At 41.7% G+C, this 18,729-nt stretch overlaps 1 protein-coding gene across 1 annotated transcript in view; it reads left to right on the top strand.

Moving 5' to 3' along the window:
• JAKMIP2 (janus kinase and microtubule interacting protein 2) overlaps positions 1-18,729 on the top strand; it is a 194,418-nt gene that overhangs the window by 140,205 nt on the left and 35,484 nt on the right. The window contains exons 3-6 of the mRNA XM_060240562.1: positions 10,058-10,555; positions 14,577-14,786; positions 15,511-15,609; positions 17,980-18,126. Coding sequence (XP_060096545.1) covers positions 10,058-10,555; positions 14,577-14,786; positions 15,511-15,609; positions 17,980-18,126 — 954 coding nt within the window. The remainder of the gene's footprint in view (positions 1-10,057; positions 10,556-14,576; positions 14,787-15,510; positions 15,610-17,979; positions 18,127-18,729) is intronic.

Here is an 18,729-nt window from a genome sequence, read left to right as displayed (position 1 = left end):
TTTCATGAAGTCTTTCCTCATTAAAACTGTTCTGGGCTGTCCATACATCATGGCTACAATTAAGCTCAGAGGCAATCAACCCAGTTCTGTGGGAAATCAGTCTCTTTAATTGAAGGGAGACTGTGATGAAAGAAAGACTCATAGAAGGCGTTATTATCTGACAGGCCTGTGTGCTCCAGAGGGTTCATCCTTTCACCCTCTGGTGAGATTGATAGTCATTAATTTGCAGTATTTTATAACAAGAGAAAAGAACTTTTGAATGAGATGGAAACAATGTGGTGCTTGGCTGCATTTCTGTCTATAGGTTATGCATGGGAAGCCTGTTTGAGTCAATGGAACTTACCCATGTGTAGCCGTGAATAGAATTCCAGCTATTGTTTCCAACTCATCTGTTTAGCACTGTATTTTTACAATCTTAAAAGACAGGCTTCCCCTCCATCTTTGGTACTGTTGATTTAGACTCAGACAAAAAACAGCTGCTCATTTTCTTTAAGAACTATGGGCTGGTTGCCAAAGCTTGGAAGATGAGTGTTTGCCCTGACGGTTGCCTCATCACCCTCTTTAGCTGTCTGCATCTCCTGGTTTACTGCAGCTATTTAGGCTGCATTGCTGGCAAGAAAGAGCCAACAATGTTTTCAAAGCAGGCGAGCGCTACACATAAGAGGCTGCCATTTCAGGTTTAGGAGGAGGAGAGCAAGGAAATGTTAAAAGAAATATAGCAAGATCCTCAGGATTTGCTTTGGTTTCTTTTGAAAAGAGAGAGAAAGAGATAGCTCTTTGGTTTCATAGACTGCAGCACAGGCTGGCTGAGGTCTTCTGATCTCTGTTAATAACACTTCTATAGCCGGCAAACGATTTTCAAAGCAAATATCACAGAGAGCAAAGAACAGCAGCCTCCCAGCCAGTCGTTTGCGATGGAGTTGCAGTGATAAAGCTGAGGGAAGCATCTCATGAGAGATCACTGCAGTGGATCATACACTGCTGTGGATCCTTGGAAAGCAATCCTAAGCAGGTCTACTCAGAAGTCTATTCAGTGGGTCTTACTCTGGGGGAAGTGTCTTATAAATATATAAATGACAAGATATTTTAGAAATGATAACAAGGAAAATATACAAAGAATAAACTGGACTATTTCTTACCCAGAATACAAAGAAAATCGAAAGAATGCTTCAGTTTGGAAAAAATAGGCCCACACTGATTTTGGAGATGTGTTTTATTGCCATGCCACCAAAAGCTGTATGAAAATAATCCTTGCCCTCAAAAAGACACTGATCAGTATTTGTTCTGATGAGAAAACTTTAGTATCCTGTGGTAAGTAAATTTGTACTTAGAGAACTTCTCCCCTTAGCAACTGTAAAATGTATTTCATATCTCATGAGGAAGGAACAAAAAATGAGGGAGAAAGATTTTTTAGCCTTACTATATATCAGGGGTGGCCAACGGTAGCTCTCCAGATGTTTTTTACCTACAACTCCCATCAGCCCCAGCCAGCATGGCCAATGGCTGGGGCTGATGGAAGTTGTAGGCAAAAAACATCTGGAGAGCTACCATTGGCCACCCCTGCTATATATTATGGGACGCTCAGCCATTCTTGTCCTTCAGATGCATTTTTATGTCAAGGAGACATTCCTGGTGCCTGCAGAAACCTTCAACTGCCTGAGCTATACATGACCATCACCTACCATTCAACTTTTGTCTGTTAAGTTCTAGTCAATATATAAAATTCAGAGACCCCCTGCCCCAGTTCAAAGTTCATGGTGAGGTCTTTGGATTCTCCAGTATTTCTTTTGCATTTCCAGGTCTCTCAGTTGTCACCAATATTGCAGAACTCATCTTGTTCCTAGACTAGTATATTTTCTCTCTTCCCATGTCCCTGTTTATTTCAGACTTGATTATTCACATGTTTTTGCTATAAGCCCACCCCCCGCAAAAAAAAAATCCTAAAAGCTCAGTCCTCACAACAGAAAAAAAGTTCCCTGATCTCATGGAACGGATGGAGGTAAACCTGGAGGTTAAATGGAGGTAAACCTGGAATTCAAAATAAATCCTGGAATATGTAGCAAACAGATGAGCAGGAGGAGAATCCATACATGACATGGCCACAGCTCTGTGAATTTAATAATCTAGCACTGCCCCAGCTCTTTTCCCAGCACAATGTTCAATCAGATCAGAGAATCCATTCCGACAACTGTTGGTTTTCTACCTACTCCTTCTAATAATACTTTCCCCCAATCCCCACCCTGACAAGCATGTTCTCTATTCTTTGAACTGTTCTGGATTATATTGTGCCTATGGCTGAGACCAGGAATTTATTTTTAATATTTGTGCTGACAGAATCCAAGCAGTCCTTCCTTCCTTCCTTCCTTCCTTCCTTCCTTCCTTCCTTCCTTCCTTCCTTCCTTCCTTCCACAACTTTTTTCAGGTTTTTGCCTCCCTCTATGTACTTTCCAGCTATCTTCCCACCTGACATTTGTGTACTTCCTAGACAGGCTTCATCACCATGCAAATTCTAAGATGAGACTGGTGGGCTTTCTCTACAATTTAAATATTTTTTTTTTCTGGTTAATTATCATCCCATGTTTGTTTAAAAATAAATAGTCAGTGGAAGGGAGCATAGCTTTTACTCTGCCTTCCCTTTATATTGAAATCCTAGTTTGAACATCAAACAAAAAATATTTCTCTGATGAACGGTTTTAGTTGTGTTAGTTGTCGATGGTCTGTTCTGCTGAGGTGGCTGATATTAACTGGTCTTGATAGGGTTGTCAGCCTCTGGGTGGGGCCTGACATCTCCCACTTTTGCAACTGATCTCCAGCTGGCAGAGATCAGCTCCCCTGGAGAAAATGGCTGCTTTGAAGGGTGGACTCTATGGCATTGTAACATGCTGAGGCCTCTCCCCTCCCCTCCCCAAACCTCACCCTCTCCCAGATCCACCCCCAAAGTCTCCAGGTATTTTCCAACATAGACCTGGCAATCCTTAAAAACAGTCAAAAATAGACATTTACAGAAACAAGTGCAAAGAACCTTACTTGCTATCAATTCTGACAGAATTCCTTTTGAAGAACATGAAATTTAACTATGGATCTCTGGTTCTGATACATAGACATTTAAGGAACTTTTCACCAGATTACTCACTGATTAAAGGAGATAACTGTGCTTTGGTGTAAATTGTGGTCATATCCTTTCCCCCTTGCTTTGTAGGAGTACTCTGTATGGACAAAGTGCCTAAAGAAGAAGATTATTTGTCAAGAAAACCTGGATTCTGTGGTTGGCATAAATTATATATATATGTAGATAATTTTACATGGTAACCATATCAGTCTGCAGTAGAAGAGCTAGACTGGAGTCCAGTAGTAGTACCCAAACTAGAGACCAACAAGATTTTCAGGATATAAGCTCCCTTCGTCTCATGTGGCAAAAAATAGTGATGCTCAAAAGCTCATATCCGCAAAATATTGTTGGTTTCTAAGGTGCTACTGGACTCAAATCTAGCTGAATGTAAATAAATTAATTTTGCATTGAGGGTACTGAAGCCCCATGATTAACCACTGGAAATTCTGCTTAGCTGCTCCTCTCCTGAAATTTTATCTGGCATTGCCTACATGTTCTAGGGTTGCCAGATCTAACTCAGGAAACATCTGGCAACTTTGGGGGTGGAGCCAGGAACAAGATTGTGACAAGTACTTTTGAACTCTGAAGAGAGAAGAAGAAGAAGAATTGCAGATTTATACCCCACCCTTCTCCCTGAATCAGAGACTCAGAGTGGCTTACAATCTCCCATGTCTTCTCCCCCCACAAGAGACACCCTGTGAGGTGGGTGGAGCTGAAAGGGCTCTCACAGCAGCTGCCCTTTCAAGGACAACCTCTGCCAGATTTCAAGGCCATTCCAGCAGGTGCAAGTGGAGGAGTGGGGAATCAAACCCGGTTCTCCCAGATAAGAGTCCGCACACTTAACCACTACACCAAACTGGCTCTTGGAGTGAGCCATCAGATTTAAAGGGACCACACTCCTTTTAAATGCCTTCCCTTTGTTGAAAATAATGGAGGATGGGGCACCTTCTTTTGGGGCTCATAGAATTTGGCCCCCTGGTCCAATATTTTTGAAACTTGGGGAGCAGCACCAGCAGCTATGCTGAAGATGTTGTGCTGCTACATCAAAAAACAGGGCCCCCCAGAGCCCCAGATACCCATGGATCAATTCTGTATGATGCCTTATGAGAACCAGTTTCCATAGAGTAAAGCGGAGAGCCCAGCAGACATTCAACCCTACCCCCTTGCTTTTTGATAATCCTGAAGCAGAGGGAGGGCCTCCAAACTGGGGGATTCCCTGACCCCCAACTGGGGAATGGCAACCCTAAAATGTTTCCAGCCCTTACAGCTGCAAAAGGCTTTTGTTTGTTTGTTCAGTTGCACAGTCGAGTCCGGCTCTTTGCAACCCCATGGACAGAGTCACGCCAGGCCCTCCTGTCCTCCACCATCCTCCTAAGTCTGCTCAAATTCGTGTTAGTTACATCAGTAATGCTGTCCAGCCATCTCATCTTTTGCTGTCCCCTTCTTCTTTTGCTTTCTGTCTTTCCCAGCATCAGGACCTTCTCCAGTGAGTGCTCCCTTCTCATTTGGTGGCCAAGGTATTTGAGCTTCAGCTTCAGCAGCTGACCTTCCAGGGAACAGTCTGGGTTGATTTCCCTTAGGACTGACTGATTTGATCTTCTTGCAGTCCAAGGGACTCTCAAGAGTCTTCTCCAGCACCACATCTCAAAAGCATCTATTCTTCTGTGCTCAGCCTTCCTTATGGTCCAACTCTCACAGCCATACATTGCTACTGGGAATACCATCACTTTGACTGTACAGACTTTTGTTGGCAGGGTGATGTCTCTACTTTTTATTATACTGCTAGGTTCGCCATAGCTGTCATCCCAAGGAACAAACGTCTTTTAATTTCATGGCTACAATCACCATCTGCAGTGATCTTGGATCCCAGAAATGTGAAGTCTGTCACTACTTCCATGTCTTCCCCTTTTATTTGCCAAGGTGTGATGGGGCCAGATTCCATGATCTTAGTTTTTTTGATGTTGAGTTTCAAGCCCACTTTTGTGTTCTCCTCTTTCACCCTCAACAAGAGGTTCTTTAGGTCCTCCTCACTTTCTGCCCTTAGAGTGGTGTCATCTGCATATCTGAGGTTGTTGATGTTTTTCCTGGCAATCTTAATTCTGGCTTGTACTTCTTCCAGGCCAACATTCCGCATGATGTACTCGGCATATAAATTAAATAAGCAGGGTGACAATATAAATCCTTGTCGAACTCCTTTTCCTATTCTAAACCAATCAGTTGTTCCATATCCCGTTCTGACAGTTGCTTCTTGACCCTTATACAGGTTTCTCAGGAGACATGTGAGGTGGTCTGGTACTCCCATCTCTTTAAGAACTTGCCACAGTTTGTTGTGATCTGCACAATCAAAGGCTTTAGCATAGTCAATGAAGCAGAAATAGACTTTTTCTGATACTCCGTGCTTTCTCCATAATCCATCGAATGTTGGCAATTTGATCTCTAGTTCCTCTACCTCTTCGAAACCCAGCTTGAACTTCTGGTAGTTCCCAATCTACATACTGCTGAAGCCTAGCTTGTAGAATCCTTAACAAGACCTTGCTGGCATGTGAAATGAGTGCAATGGTACGATAGTTTGAACATTCCCTGGCATTACCCTTCTTTGGGATTGGAATATAAACAGATCTTTTCCAATCCTGAGGCCACTGTTGTGTTTTCCAAATGTGTTGACATAATGTGTGCATCAGTTTAACAGCATCATCTTTTAGGACTTTGAATAGCTCAACTGGGATACCACCATCTCCGCTCGCTTTGTTGTTAGTAATGCTTTCTAAAGCCCATTTGACTTCACTCTCCAGGATGTCTGGCTCAAGGTCATTGATTTCACTGTCATGGTTGTTAAGGACATTGAGATCCTTCTTGTATAATTCTTCTGTTTATTCTTGCCACCTCTTCCTGATCTCTTCTGCTTCTGTTAGGTCCCTGCCATTTTTGTCCTTTATCATGGCCATCTTTGCACGAAACATTCCCTTGATTTCAATTTTCTTGAATAGATCTCTTATCCTTCCCATTCTATTATTTTCCTCTGTTGCTTTGCATTGTTCCCTCAAGAAGGCCTCCTTATCTCTCCTTGCTGTTCTCTGGAAATCTGCATTCAGTTGGGTGAATCTTTCCTTTTCACCTTTGCCTTTAGCTTTCCTTCTTTCCTCAGCTATTTGTAAAGCCTCATCAGACAGCCACTTTGCTTTCTTGCATTTCTTTTTCTTTGGGATGGTGCTGATTGCTGCCTTCTGTACAATGTCATGAACCTCCGTCCATAGTTCTTCAGGCACTCTGTCTATCAACTCTAGTTCCTTAAACTTATTCTTCACCTCCACTGTATATTTATAAGGGATGTGATCAGGGTCAAACCTGAATGGCCTAATGGCTTCCCCAGTTTTCTTCAGTTTAAGCCTGAATTTTGCGATGAGTAGCTCATGATCTGAGCCGCAGTCAGTTCTATGTCTTGTTTTTGCTGACTGTAAGGAGCGTCTCCATCTTTGACTGCAGAGTATATAATCAATCTGATTTCTGTGTTGCCCATCAGGTGATGTCCACATGTAGAGTCGCCTTTTAGGTTGTTGGAAGAGGGTGTTCGCTATGACCAGCTTGTTTTCTTGACAAAACTCTAATAGCCTTTGCCCGGCTTCATTTTGTTCTCCAAGACCAAACTTGTCAGTTGTTCTGGTCACCTTTTGACTTCCTACGTTGGCATTCCAGTCCCCTATGATGAGGAGAACATCTTTTTTTTTGGTGTTAATTCTAGAAGGTGTTGTAGATCTTCATAGAACTGGTCCACTTCAGCCTCTTCTGCATCAGTGGTTGGGGCATAGACTTGGATTACTGTGATGTTGAATGTTTTGCCTTGGATACGGACCGAGATCATTCTGTCATTTTTGAGATTGTATCCCATTACTGCCTTCCTCACTCTCTTGTTAACTATAAAGGCCACACCATTTCTTCTACAGGACTCCTGCCCACAATAATAGATTGTGGCTACAGTCTTGGGTTTTGTTTCAGTTTTTTTTTTTTTTTTTAAAAAGGATTGTTTATTTGTATTGAAGAGATTTATGTCCTGCCTTTCCTGTGCTCAAAACATCTGGCAAATATTGATCAACACAAGATCCGGTAAAGCAACAGCACTAAATACATGTAGAATCTAGTAATAAATCACAAAAATTTACTGTTTTAAACAGTCCAAAAATCTTATCAGGCAAATTCTTTCAGAAGCCTGCCATCCATATAATTATATTCTGACAAGTCCTTATAGTCTCTACAGAGTCTCTAGAAGCTGAATTTTAAACTCAGTACCTAATTTCATGCCTGACAGTATGATTACACAGTCCCAACATTGACACTAACTTGAATATATCCAGTGTAGAGTGAGATCACTACAGAGGTTTCTACTAGTTAAATATCCTGTGACTGTTTAAATGTGAGTATTCCCTACATGGATATCGTATTTGCAATTGTATTTTTTAAAAAAACTGTTGATGCATGTGCCACCCTCTGCGACAAATGGGAAGTTGTGATGGTTTATAGTTTTTCAATATGGTATGTGCATGCAATTAACTGGAACTGGGGAGGGGGCATGGCTCAATGGTAGAACCTGGACTCTGCATGCAAAAGGTCACAGGTTCAGTCCCCAATGTATCCAGGTACATAGGATTGGATAGTATGTGATGTTAAAGACCCCTGCCTGAAATGCTTAGAGAACTGCTGCCAGTTAGAGTAGAAAATACGAATCCTTACAGGTCTGATTCAGTATAAAGCAGCTTTTGGATAGTTTTGCCACACTAAAAAATTAATATGTGTAAAGTTGCCTTGGGACTCTGTTATAGACAGATAGAGGTTAAAAAATGAATTTAAGTTCTCTTTCTCCATGATCTTTGCATTTAATAGTGAGACTAGGAGAGGGGAGGGGAGGAGGCCTGCTAACTAAAAGGTAAAGGGGATTTAACTATATCTCTGGAAGATTAGGTCATGTGTTTTTCTATAGCATATTGCTCTGTTGAGCCAGAAAAGGCAGTGAACATGGAGATGGCTACATCAAACTCTTTTTCTTAAAACTATAAAGGCACATTATTTGCAGTCTTTCTTCCTGAAATAGGTTTCTACTAACACCAAGAAACCCATCAAGCAAACAGAAAATTTTGTGTGGACACATCCATTTATTCATCTGTGTGATGATCAATAGAGGAAATAAAGCCAAATTCACAGGACTGTCAGACCACCAAGTAAACAGAATGGCACAACTGTACTGAAGTCTCCTGAGAGCAGAAGTCAAATGCCATCATATCATTATATTCTTCAGAAAGAGCCTGCATAATGGAGAGGGCGTATCTCTTTGAAGTCACAATGTTTAGTTTCCACTCTGTGAATCTCCATTTCCAGAATCAGGATTGCACTGAAAGCTATACATTCCCTTTCAAAATAAGCCTGTCTATTACCTTATTGAATAAGGCTTATTCTACAGTAAACTGACAAAAAAGTGGGTCAGATGTAATGACACGTCATTGTTCATCAATTCAAGATCAAATCTATGGGATCTTTGGGCGCCCTCATTTTTACACACAATTCAAAAACTGAACTCTTCCATTTTTGCTGTAAACCATACTGTGTCATTGTGTGTGTACCACAGACTATGATTGGCTGTCTGCCTTCCAGAAATCAAACAGGGATTAAATAATATTTTAGTGGGACATCACAACAAACTGATGATGAGTGGAAGTATGCACAAATGCAGCTTGTTGCCATGCTCTCCCTCTCTCTTTTCACACAAAGGCAATGAAGGAATCCTAATTAAGTACTAAACCTAGTTACTTTTGATGTATGAATGGGCTCACTGGAGCTGGTTTTTGCTCTACAAACTGGGATTCCAAACCATAGTTTAGTCCAAGTATAGAATCCCAGTTGTATGAGGAAAGTTAGCTCCTATTAACTTCTGCACCTGCATTTGTATGTTATATGCTCTGTAGAAGAAGAGAGGTGGGCAGGGGGAGTGAGGTGTGCACAGGAGCATGGCAGCGTGCAGGTTTGTGCATATTCTTGCTTTTAATGTTAGCTTGTTATGATGTCTGAATGCAGCTCTAGAGCTGAGAATCCATGTTTGGAAGGAAGAGGGCAAATAACAGTTTTTGGTTTACATATGGTTTGCTGCGAGCAGATTGTATAGACAAATAGCTTGCATAGCAAAAGTAGAAATCTTTGTTTTTTAAAGTTTTGCACAAGTGGAGGAGGAACCCAGCTGTAACTTTACCAATAATAAATGGAGTCCAAGACTGCAGGCTGATCCAAAGCCTAACTGTCCAGCACACTTAATATTAACTGTTTTTGCACACAGCTTACCTCGCAGTCACAATCCTGTTCCCTCCGCAGCATCTGTCGGATTTCCCACCATCTGCGCCGGAGTTACAGGAAGTGCCGCGGCTTTTGCGTAGCAAACGTAAACTGGGTTTTAGCGGTTTACATTTCCTACGCAAAAGCTGCGGCACTTCCTGTAACTTCAGCGCAGATGGTGGGAAATCCGACCAGACGCTGCGGAGGGAACAGGATTGTGACTGCAAGTTGAGCTGTGTGCGAAAACAGTAATTATTTCTATTTATTGGCTACATTGAAGGCAATGGATCAAAGAATGTAACTCATAAAATGCAATGAAATCCCACCTAACTTTGTCTCTGTAATCGACAGTGAATAGAATTCAGGTAGCTAGATATGTGAGAAATTTTCCAAAGTTAAACTTGCACATTTTTGGTGTTTAAAGTTTTCCTTCTTAGCTAAGACTTAAGTTTTCAAACCTGCTGAAGTCTGAGCCACATCTGGGGACGAACTCTTAGTCTTTAACAACTACAAGTATCTGATTTGGTGTGACAATTGCACTGTAAAATCTATGCAGCAGTAACTTGAATAAGCATCTGTTCTTGTTGTAGATTTGTAACATCTAGCTTCTCTCTCTTTTATTTTCTTGCTCCATAGGTAAATAGACTTGAAAGGGAAAAAACCCAAGAAACAAAGCGGATCCGGGAACTGGAGCAGCGTAAGCAGACAGTGCAGATCACTGAACTGAAAGCAAAGCTCCACGAAGAGAAGATGAAGGAATTACAAGCTGTGCGGGAAAATCTGATCAAACAGCATGAGCAGGAAATGGCACGGACAATGAAAATTAGAGACAGTGAAATCCAGAGGCTTAAATCGGCACTCTACGCCTTGCGGGAAGGGAGCAGTGACAAAGTACGGACAGCACTTACTATTGAGGCTCGTGAAGAGGCCAGGAAACAATTTGACTCTGAGCGCCTTAAACTTTTGCAAGAAATCACTGAACTGAAGTCTGCCAAAAAACAGGTGGACGAAGCGCTTAACAACATGATCCAGGCTGATAAGATCAAAGCTGGTGATCTTCGAAGTGAGCACCAGTCCCATCAGGAAGCTATCTCTAAGATCAAATGGGAGAGCGAAAGGGATATTCGCAGGCTGGTCAGTAACCTAATAGGATAAGTGGGTTATAAAGGCATTGTGCATAGTGTGGTATGAGTATTTGGTTATCACATGATGGCAAGTTCAGGAGTGTAGTGGAGTAGTTTGGGGCACACACGTCCTTTCCTGTCCATGCACCAAACACACACATATATCATGTTGTTCAAAGTCATTAGGAATGCAGAGTTGTTTTTCTGCAGTTTATCAGAATTGATTGGCAAAGTTAGTGAACGGAACTTACATAACACCAATTAATGTTTCCTATTGTAAGACGTTATGAACAAGTTTAGTGTCTTGGTTTACACAAGTCATTGTTGCCTCTGTGTAATTCATGTACAGTACTTGGGTTCATAACTTCCGGGGGGGGGGGAATGCTGTGAAAACAGAGGAGGTGTGCTTAGAGGCATTTCTGTTTATTGTGGCAGCTGGGAAAAGTATAGCTATGATCTGTAAGTGACTATAGCTGTCCTTGTGTCCTGTTTCTCTGATATTTGCTAATATTTTAAGTATGAAGAGGAGAAGGTTATGAAGCTGTAACAGGAGGCATGTTCTATGAGAACTTTATCCTGCCATGAAAAACATCTTCCCCTTTTCACACCTTTTGCAAAACTGTTCATGGTGGGGCAGCTATGGGAGGAACCCATTGCACAGACAGTCAAGATAGAGTTTTTTCACCTTAATAGAGCTGCATATTATTTATTTATTTTACAAACGGCACATCTTGCCTTTCTGCCCTCACAAGGGTCATATGAACATATGAAGCTGCCTTATACTGAATCAGACCCTTGGTCCATCAAAGTCAGTATTGTCTTCACAGACTGGCAGCGGCTCTCCAGGGTCTCAAGCTGAGGATTTTCACGCCGACTTGTCTGGACCCTTTTTGGAGATGCCAGGGTTTGAACCTGGGACCTTCTGCTTACCAAGCAGATGCTCTACCACTGAGCCACCGTCCCTCCCCTAAGCATCTAACAAATGAAAACGTACAAGTAGTCCACTTGGGGCAGAATGTGGATGGAGGGATGTGCTTGAATGCACAGGCCATTCAAACTAATGCAATATCGATCGGTAACATCCACAACAAGGTGCACATCCAAACTGGCCCTGTGTTGTCCTTAATGTTCTCGACGTGATCTCTAACTGATTGGGATCATGGAGTAAAGAAGCTCTTCCAAAGTAGAAAATTGACAATGTGTATGTGGGAAAATGTGTTAGGAATGGAAAGCAAGGAGGTTTACCAAAGTCACATCCTGAACTTCTTGTTGCTGATTAAGAAAGTAATTTCTCCTTCCTCTGGCATCAAAGGAATTGCCTACCTGCTTCACACTGCTAGATTAAGAAGTTTAAGAAGTATTATGTCAGCACCAAAACCCTTTGTGTACTAATAATAATAATAATAATAATAATCAGTTTGCACAATGATTCTTTTAAAATCAACATATACCTCTACTGTGGTTCTGCAAGAGGCTCAATGACAAATGGCACTCTAGGAAGAAATAATACAGCCAGTGCCAGTCTCTCACTCTTTCTGTGTGTGGGGGAGTGTGCACATACTACAGAGTATACTAGGAAGGGGCACTGGTGCAGACCCCAGGATTGACCTCGGTAACTAGCCTGTCAATTAAAATTCTTAGACGCTATATACAAATCCAAATATTTGAGTCATGCTCTGAAAACGCATTAAATCAACCTGGTATCACAGTAAATAAGAGCAGCCCCTTGCTCTTGTGCCCTGTTTCACTTTTAATAAAGCAACTCTTTTTAAGTTTTCTGGAGCTGAAGCATGCAGCAGAATCTGAACGGTGATTGAATTCAGTATGGGGAATACTACATTGTCTATATGGTTATGATTACAAGTATTCATGTACTTTCTCCGCCAAATTAAAGTAGTATTTCCCCTCCCGGAGTATTTGGCCAGTCCAGCATTGCTGGATTGCTGCGTGATCGCTATCTGATTTATACTGGCCTTTGTGTTTCCAAGACTCACGTTGAGAGAACTTGATTTTAAAAACAGATTCAGTTTAAACTTCTGGAACTTGTAAAAAGCTGCTGGCAGCCATTTATAGCAGATGTCATTCCTAGAATCTTCTGAAATGACTTTTGGCTGTGCCTGAAACTTTGGGCAGGAATTATAGTAAGTATTATAGATAAATTAATACAAATTGTAGGTTTGATTCTTTCTGCCTTAGCAAAGTTTGAGGAGGTCTCCTCTGAGCCAGCGGAAGTATGGACTATCACGAGCCTCATGTCATATGAATCAGTACAGGTGTAGATCAGCAGAGCTACACTGGGTACCTGAGCAGAACATGCCAACTTGTGTGTTTAGTGTGCAAAACCTGATGGATCATCCCCTTGCCTAGAAAAGCACCTGTTGGTTTTAGAAGTCAAATATTAATTATAGTTACAAATCCTCTCTGCCCAGAAACAGTGGGTTGGATCCAACCAGGTCATACAAATCTACCCAATTCCCTTCTTTATTACATCCCCCATCCCACATTACTTCTGTCCATGTAGGACCCCTAATCTCCAGGGGAGCCTTTCTGGCTGGTCAAAAGGGTCCCTTCCTTTTCACACCAGCTAAAAAGCAGGTTGAATCCAAGCCAACATCAGCTACAGCAATTTCTACGATTAACTGATTAGCCTACACAATGCATATTTAAGGATGCAGAAAATACCAGAATGTGTCCATTTAAAAAAAAATGGCTGAAATGAGTGAGTTGTACGCACATTAAATATTACCTGGTTGTCCATTGAATGTTTGTACCACCATGTGTACTGTTTATCTGTGTTGAGTTGTACAAAATTTCTTTATTCCTAAACCTTTTCTCTGAACCTGCCATGTGATCGCCCAGACCCATCCTATGAAACTTGTAGAAACTATTAACTTCGCCCAGACCCATCCTATGAAACTTGTAGAAACTATTAACTACAACCCCGCTTATTCATGGAGCAAAAGAAGTTTGATCTTATTCTGCTAGCATAACCACACAGGTGGGCAGGTGAACACTATTTAAGTAGATGGGGAAAGAGTAGGGTGGCCAGACCGTCCCGGTCTCCCGGGAAAGTCCCGGTCTCCCGGGAAAGTCCCGGTTCTGGCCCCCAATTCCCAGCTCCCGGGCTGGCTATACCGGGACCATTAGAGGTCCCGGTTTAGCCCGCCAGAGAGCCGGGGGCTGCGCGCGCGGGCGGGAAAGGCGGCGAGTGAGGGAGGGAGCGTCCCTGCGCGGGGACGCTCCCTCCCTCACTCGCCGCCTTCCCCGCCTGCACGCGGGGCCCGGCGGTGGTGGCGGAGGCCGGGGAGGGCGTCGCAGAGGCCGGCGCTGGTCACTGGAGGGCCTCCAGTGACCAGCGCCGGCCTCTCCGATGCTTCCCCGGCCTCCGCAACCACTGCCGGGCCCCGCGCGCGGGCCTCCAGTGCAGGCGGAGGCCGGGGAGGGCGTCGCAGAGGCCGGCGCTGGTCGCTGGAGGGCCTCCAAAGAGCTTATTATGGATGATTTACAATGACATGAAACATTAACAGGCAGACAAATGAAATGGAATATAGAAAGTACAAGGTCACAGGTGGTTTCCCATCAGTGTGCTCCAAATGAGAAAGCAAGACCAAACCAGAATGCCACCTAAAGAAAAGCTTCTCTTACCTATCCATATATTTTTGATTTTCAGCTTCACTTTATGGCCCAATAGGTTATCAGTGACCATTCTATCAATACAAGCTATATCATAGTGACAACTTCACCTGCTGATTTTATGCCTGTCATGGAACTCAGAATGTTTGCCATAAATTGACGGCAATTTTAGGGGATGGATAAATAGAAGGCAAATCTTAAATACAGATCATAATCTAGTTTTTTTTTTAATCTAGTTTTTTAAAGTGAAATATGATGTTTTGTGCTTCTGAGTTTTACGAAGTGGAAACTGCCTGAATGAATGAAAAGAAAGGAGGGCATTCAACTCATCAACAATATAAAGTTCATCCATTTGTTGTGCTCATGAAAGAACATTCTCCTTATGTATCTTAATTCAGATGGATGAGATCAAAGCAAAAGACAGAATAATCTTTTCCTTGGAGAAAGAGCTGGAGACCCAAACTGGATACGTTCAGAAGCTTCAGCTGCAGAAAGAGGCTTTGGATGAGCAACTCTTCTTAGTAAAGGAGGCTGAATGTAACATGAGCAGTCCCAAAAGAGAGATCCCGGGCAGAGCAGGAGATGGCTCTGAGCACTGCAGCAGTCCTGTAAGAAGCATTTTCTATTTCATCACAAACTCCGGGGCTTTCATCTGCTTAGACCACTTATTGCATCATTTTCTTGTGTTTATGAGGAAAACATCCATCTGTGACATATAATCTGCACCCTCTTGTGGTAATTTTAATGATACAAATTATAAAAGGTGGGCTTTATACCTAGGTCCAGGTACTGTCTCCAAAATCTTTTAAATTCCTACAGACCATCCTGGTGCTGTGGTGTAAGTGGGCAGATTTGATGGAAAATCCTTTGTGGTGGTGTTTAGCTTTAGAAAACTGTCATGATGCCTTTAAACATTTACAGTTGTGCTGTGGAAGCATATTTTCCCCACGGTATGACTTTAACACTTTAGTTTTGTGGGCCAAGCAAATTTTCACTCATAAATTTGCATAAATTACCACCCAGCTGGGATCAGAGAGAATAATTTTGTATTTTGACCTCATGCTAGTTGCCCCATCCACAAGGGGTTGGATTCAGTAACTTCCTTCCATGATGGAAGGAGTCTTCCACCATTAAAAAAAAAAATGATGGAAGGAAGTCACTAGGTTCAATCCCAGTCTTTAAACATTAAATTTTCAGTGTGGAATGAATCCACAGCGAGTGAATCCCAAGGCTATAACATTTAAATGCCTCAATTTCAGACAAAAATGTGTGATGTATATGTTCACCTACATACAGTGCTTGTATGAAATGAATGCAACCTTTCTTTCACAGGATCTACGCAGAAACCAGAAGAGGATGGCAGAGCTCAATGCTACTATACGAAAACTTGAGGATAGGAACACACTGCTTGTAGATGAGCGGAACGAACTGGTGTGTGCCCTTAGCATTCCTAAAAAGGGATATGGGAGGTTATGTGGCCACGAAGAGAAAGACCTCATGAAGTGGAATGATTGAATTAGCAATCCCAGTGCTTATTCATATTTTATCCTCGTTCCAGCACTGCTGGATTTAAAAGTTAAGGCAGAAGTGCCAAACACATTTGCTAGAAGGTCCAGATCGGACATAAATGTCACTTTGTTGAGCTGAGCCATGCATGCCACAAAATGTAACACAAGGTACTGGAGATATGAACTTTATAAAGGTGATTTCAGATATTGAATGGCAATAACAGATGAATGACAATAGCAGGCTTGATTGGATTAGGTGTGATATGCAGAGGGGTAGTAGGCACCGAGATACCAGTGTTGGTAATGAGACAGGAAACCTAGGTCTCAATTCCATCCAGGAGGATTCAGTCCAGGAGGATGCAAAGAATAAATGGACATAAGTCTGAAATTAGAAACCAGAACATTCAGTTGCTGACCTAAGAGTAGCGGTGCTCTTACAAAGGAATTTCAAAGGAAGATTAGAAAGAGAGACTGCTGAATTGCAATTGATAATGAAGTTCAAACAATGCATCCTCCTGGACTGAATTGAAAGCTAGTTTTCCTGTCTTGTTACCAATGCATGCTATTATAATTTGGAATCTGAAATCACCCCACTTTCCAAGATACAAGGACCAACCAGAGTGTTCTAATTCCTAATCAGGTCTTTTTGAAAGAAAATAAATCAAGATAGGAACAGAGAAATCCAATCTTTTAAAAGCAAGTTTTCAGAATAAGCCAAAATAATTTCCTCAGTGTAGATTGTGCTTGTCAGAAGAATCCATTCACCCTCCCTCCATATGAAGAAGAAGTGTAGTTGCATACCAAAGCTTATACCTGGAATAAAACATTGTTGGTTTTAAAGCTGCCATGTGACTCTCTTTCCTCCTCCTCCCTTCGTTCCCCCCAAAAGGAGGAGCAGCCCCAGAGAAGGATGATGAAGCTGTGTGTGAGGAGAGAGGGATTGTCTTTTGTATCTCTCCCATGCAATACAGGAAGCAGCCACAGAACTCTGTGTGTGTGAGAGAGAGGGAGGGAAAACAGGAAGCAAAGGGCCACTGAGGGAGCTGGGGGAAAGCAAGTTACATGGAAAAGGAAGAAGAAGGAAGTTGCTCAAGGGCAGGATTTGAGCCCTGCATGGACCAAATCCACCCAACAGGCCATATGTTTGACATCCCTGAGTTAAGGGATATACACAGCAAGTCTACTTTTTCATTTCAGAAGAGAGTCATGAATGTTCTACTGCTATTTTTTGCTTGAGCAAAAGCCACACAATGTCAACAGTTTTTATATTATCTAAATGAACATGAACCTCATCCTCAGTAACTGGTTTGGCACATTTAGTAGTCATATCAACTGTTCTTGTGTTTGGAAAAGTAGTGGCTGGTGGTACTGCTAACAGTGAGTGTGGCAGCTCTGCTTTACCCCATATGTCTTCTGTTTCCTTATTTTAGCCCATCTTCTTATCATATGAATACTGTTCTGCCCATCGCAATATAATTCCTACTGGATGGTTCACATGGCTTCCCATTTCTCTTATAAGGAAGGAAGAAGCAAAGTTCTCAGTTCAATACCCCTACAGCATGGGTTGGAAAGAAGGAGAAGTGCATGCTTCTTGAAACAAGTGAAAATTTATCTACCCCAGGCTTCAGTTAGTAGAAACTATAGTGGAGATTATTCTCTCTTCCTTCCTATGGGATGCATGGTGAGAATAGTCATGAAACATCCTTTCACTCTAAGGTAGATTCCATTTGTAGATTTCTGAACCAGCTCTCCTTTGTATTCACTTACTTTTGCTTGGATTGCCTTGCAAATTTTTTTGAGGAGATTGCCGTAATGAAGGTTGAGAAAACAACGTTCATTTAAAGAGAGGTGAAAGTGTTTTGAAATCAACATCATTACTTGTATCTGAAGAAGTGTGCCTGCACACAAAAACTCATACCTTGAATAAATTTTAGTGGGTCTTAGAGGTGCCACTGGATTCAAAATTTGTTCATAGTTTACCCACACATATACTTTATTCCACTGTTGCCTCTGGTCAAATATATTGTGCAAGCTTTTGAAATGATACAGAAACCCACAAACAAGAGGAAAAATTGTATGTGCCATAAATTGTTATACCGGCTTCAAATGCCCTCCATTGCTCTGAAACAGCTATTGTCTCAGTCTCTACTTAAATATAGATTATTACCACATTTTCATAAATTTCATAAGAAACTCTAGAGGCTTCCCTGGATAGTAATCACCAACAATGGAAAAATAAATGCAGAAGTGGAGAAAGAGGGATATTAATTATTATTAATTATTATCATTTCAGTTGAAACGTGTTCGGGAAGCTGAAAAGCAATGCAAACCTCTCCTGGAAAGAAATAAGTGCCTCTCCAAGAGAAATGATGAACTCATGCAGTCTTTGCAGCGCATGGAGGACAAGCTCAAAGCAGTCACGAAGGAAAATTTAGAAATGGTTTGTACTGAGCAGTGCTCATATGTTTTCACACATGAGATTTCTGGGACTTCAGAACAAAAGATAATTCCCAACACATGACACAATCCTTTACTGGGTAAACGTTTTTCCTGTTCATAATTGAATATGAAGATTTCAAGAATTTGATATGATGAAGTCATTTTCATGCTGACCTTTATACGTCTAAGAACTTACGTAAAGGATAATATTTTGCAGGTTTTCATACTCAACAAGACCCATTCTTACGTGCTCTAGTGCACAGTCGCAGATCTAGACAGGTAACATCCCAGTGGCACACCACATGTATGAAATTACTGGACCTGCTAATGTTTGAACCAACCCTTAGTGAAGTCAGCTAAGGTTTATATGTTTTTCATTTGACATTGTCAGTTTTTCATTGCTTTGATGCAAAGGGAAATCATGCAATAAGATCAGGATAAAATACAATCTGCACAGATTCTCCCTATACTATATCTCACCTATTTACTACTGCACTTAAAATGTGAAGCAAAATTTTATTTGAATGTATTTGGAAAGATTCATTCAGTGTCTCTCCAAATGCATATTTCTTTATTTAAGGAACCTATATACTAAATCTCCAGA

Source organism: Heteronotia binoei, chromosome 5, assembly GCF_032191835.1.
Source record: "Heteronotia binoei isolate CCM8104 ecotype False Entrance Well chromosome 5, APGP_CSIRO_Hbin_v1, whole genome shotgun sequence".
Classification (NCBI taxonomy): domain Eukaryota; kingdom Metazoa; phylum Chordata; class Lepidosauria; order Squamata; family Gekkonidae; genus Heteronotia; species Heteronotia binoei.
This window is presented reverse-complemented; position numbering and strand designations above follow the sequence as displayed.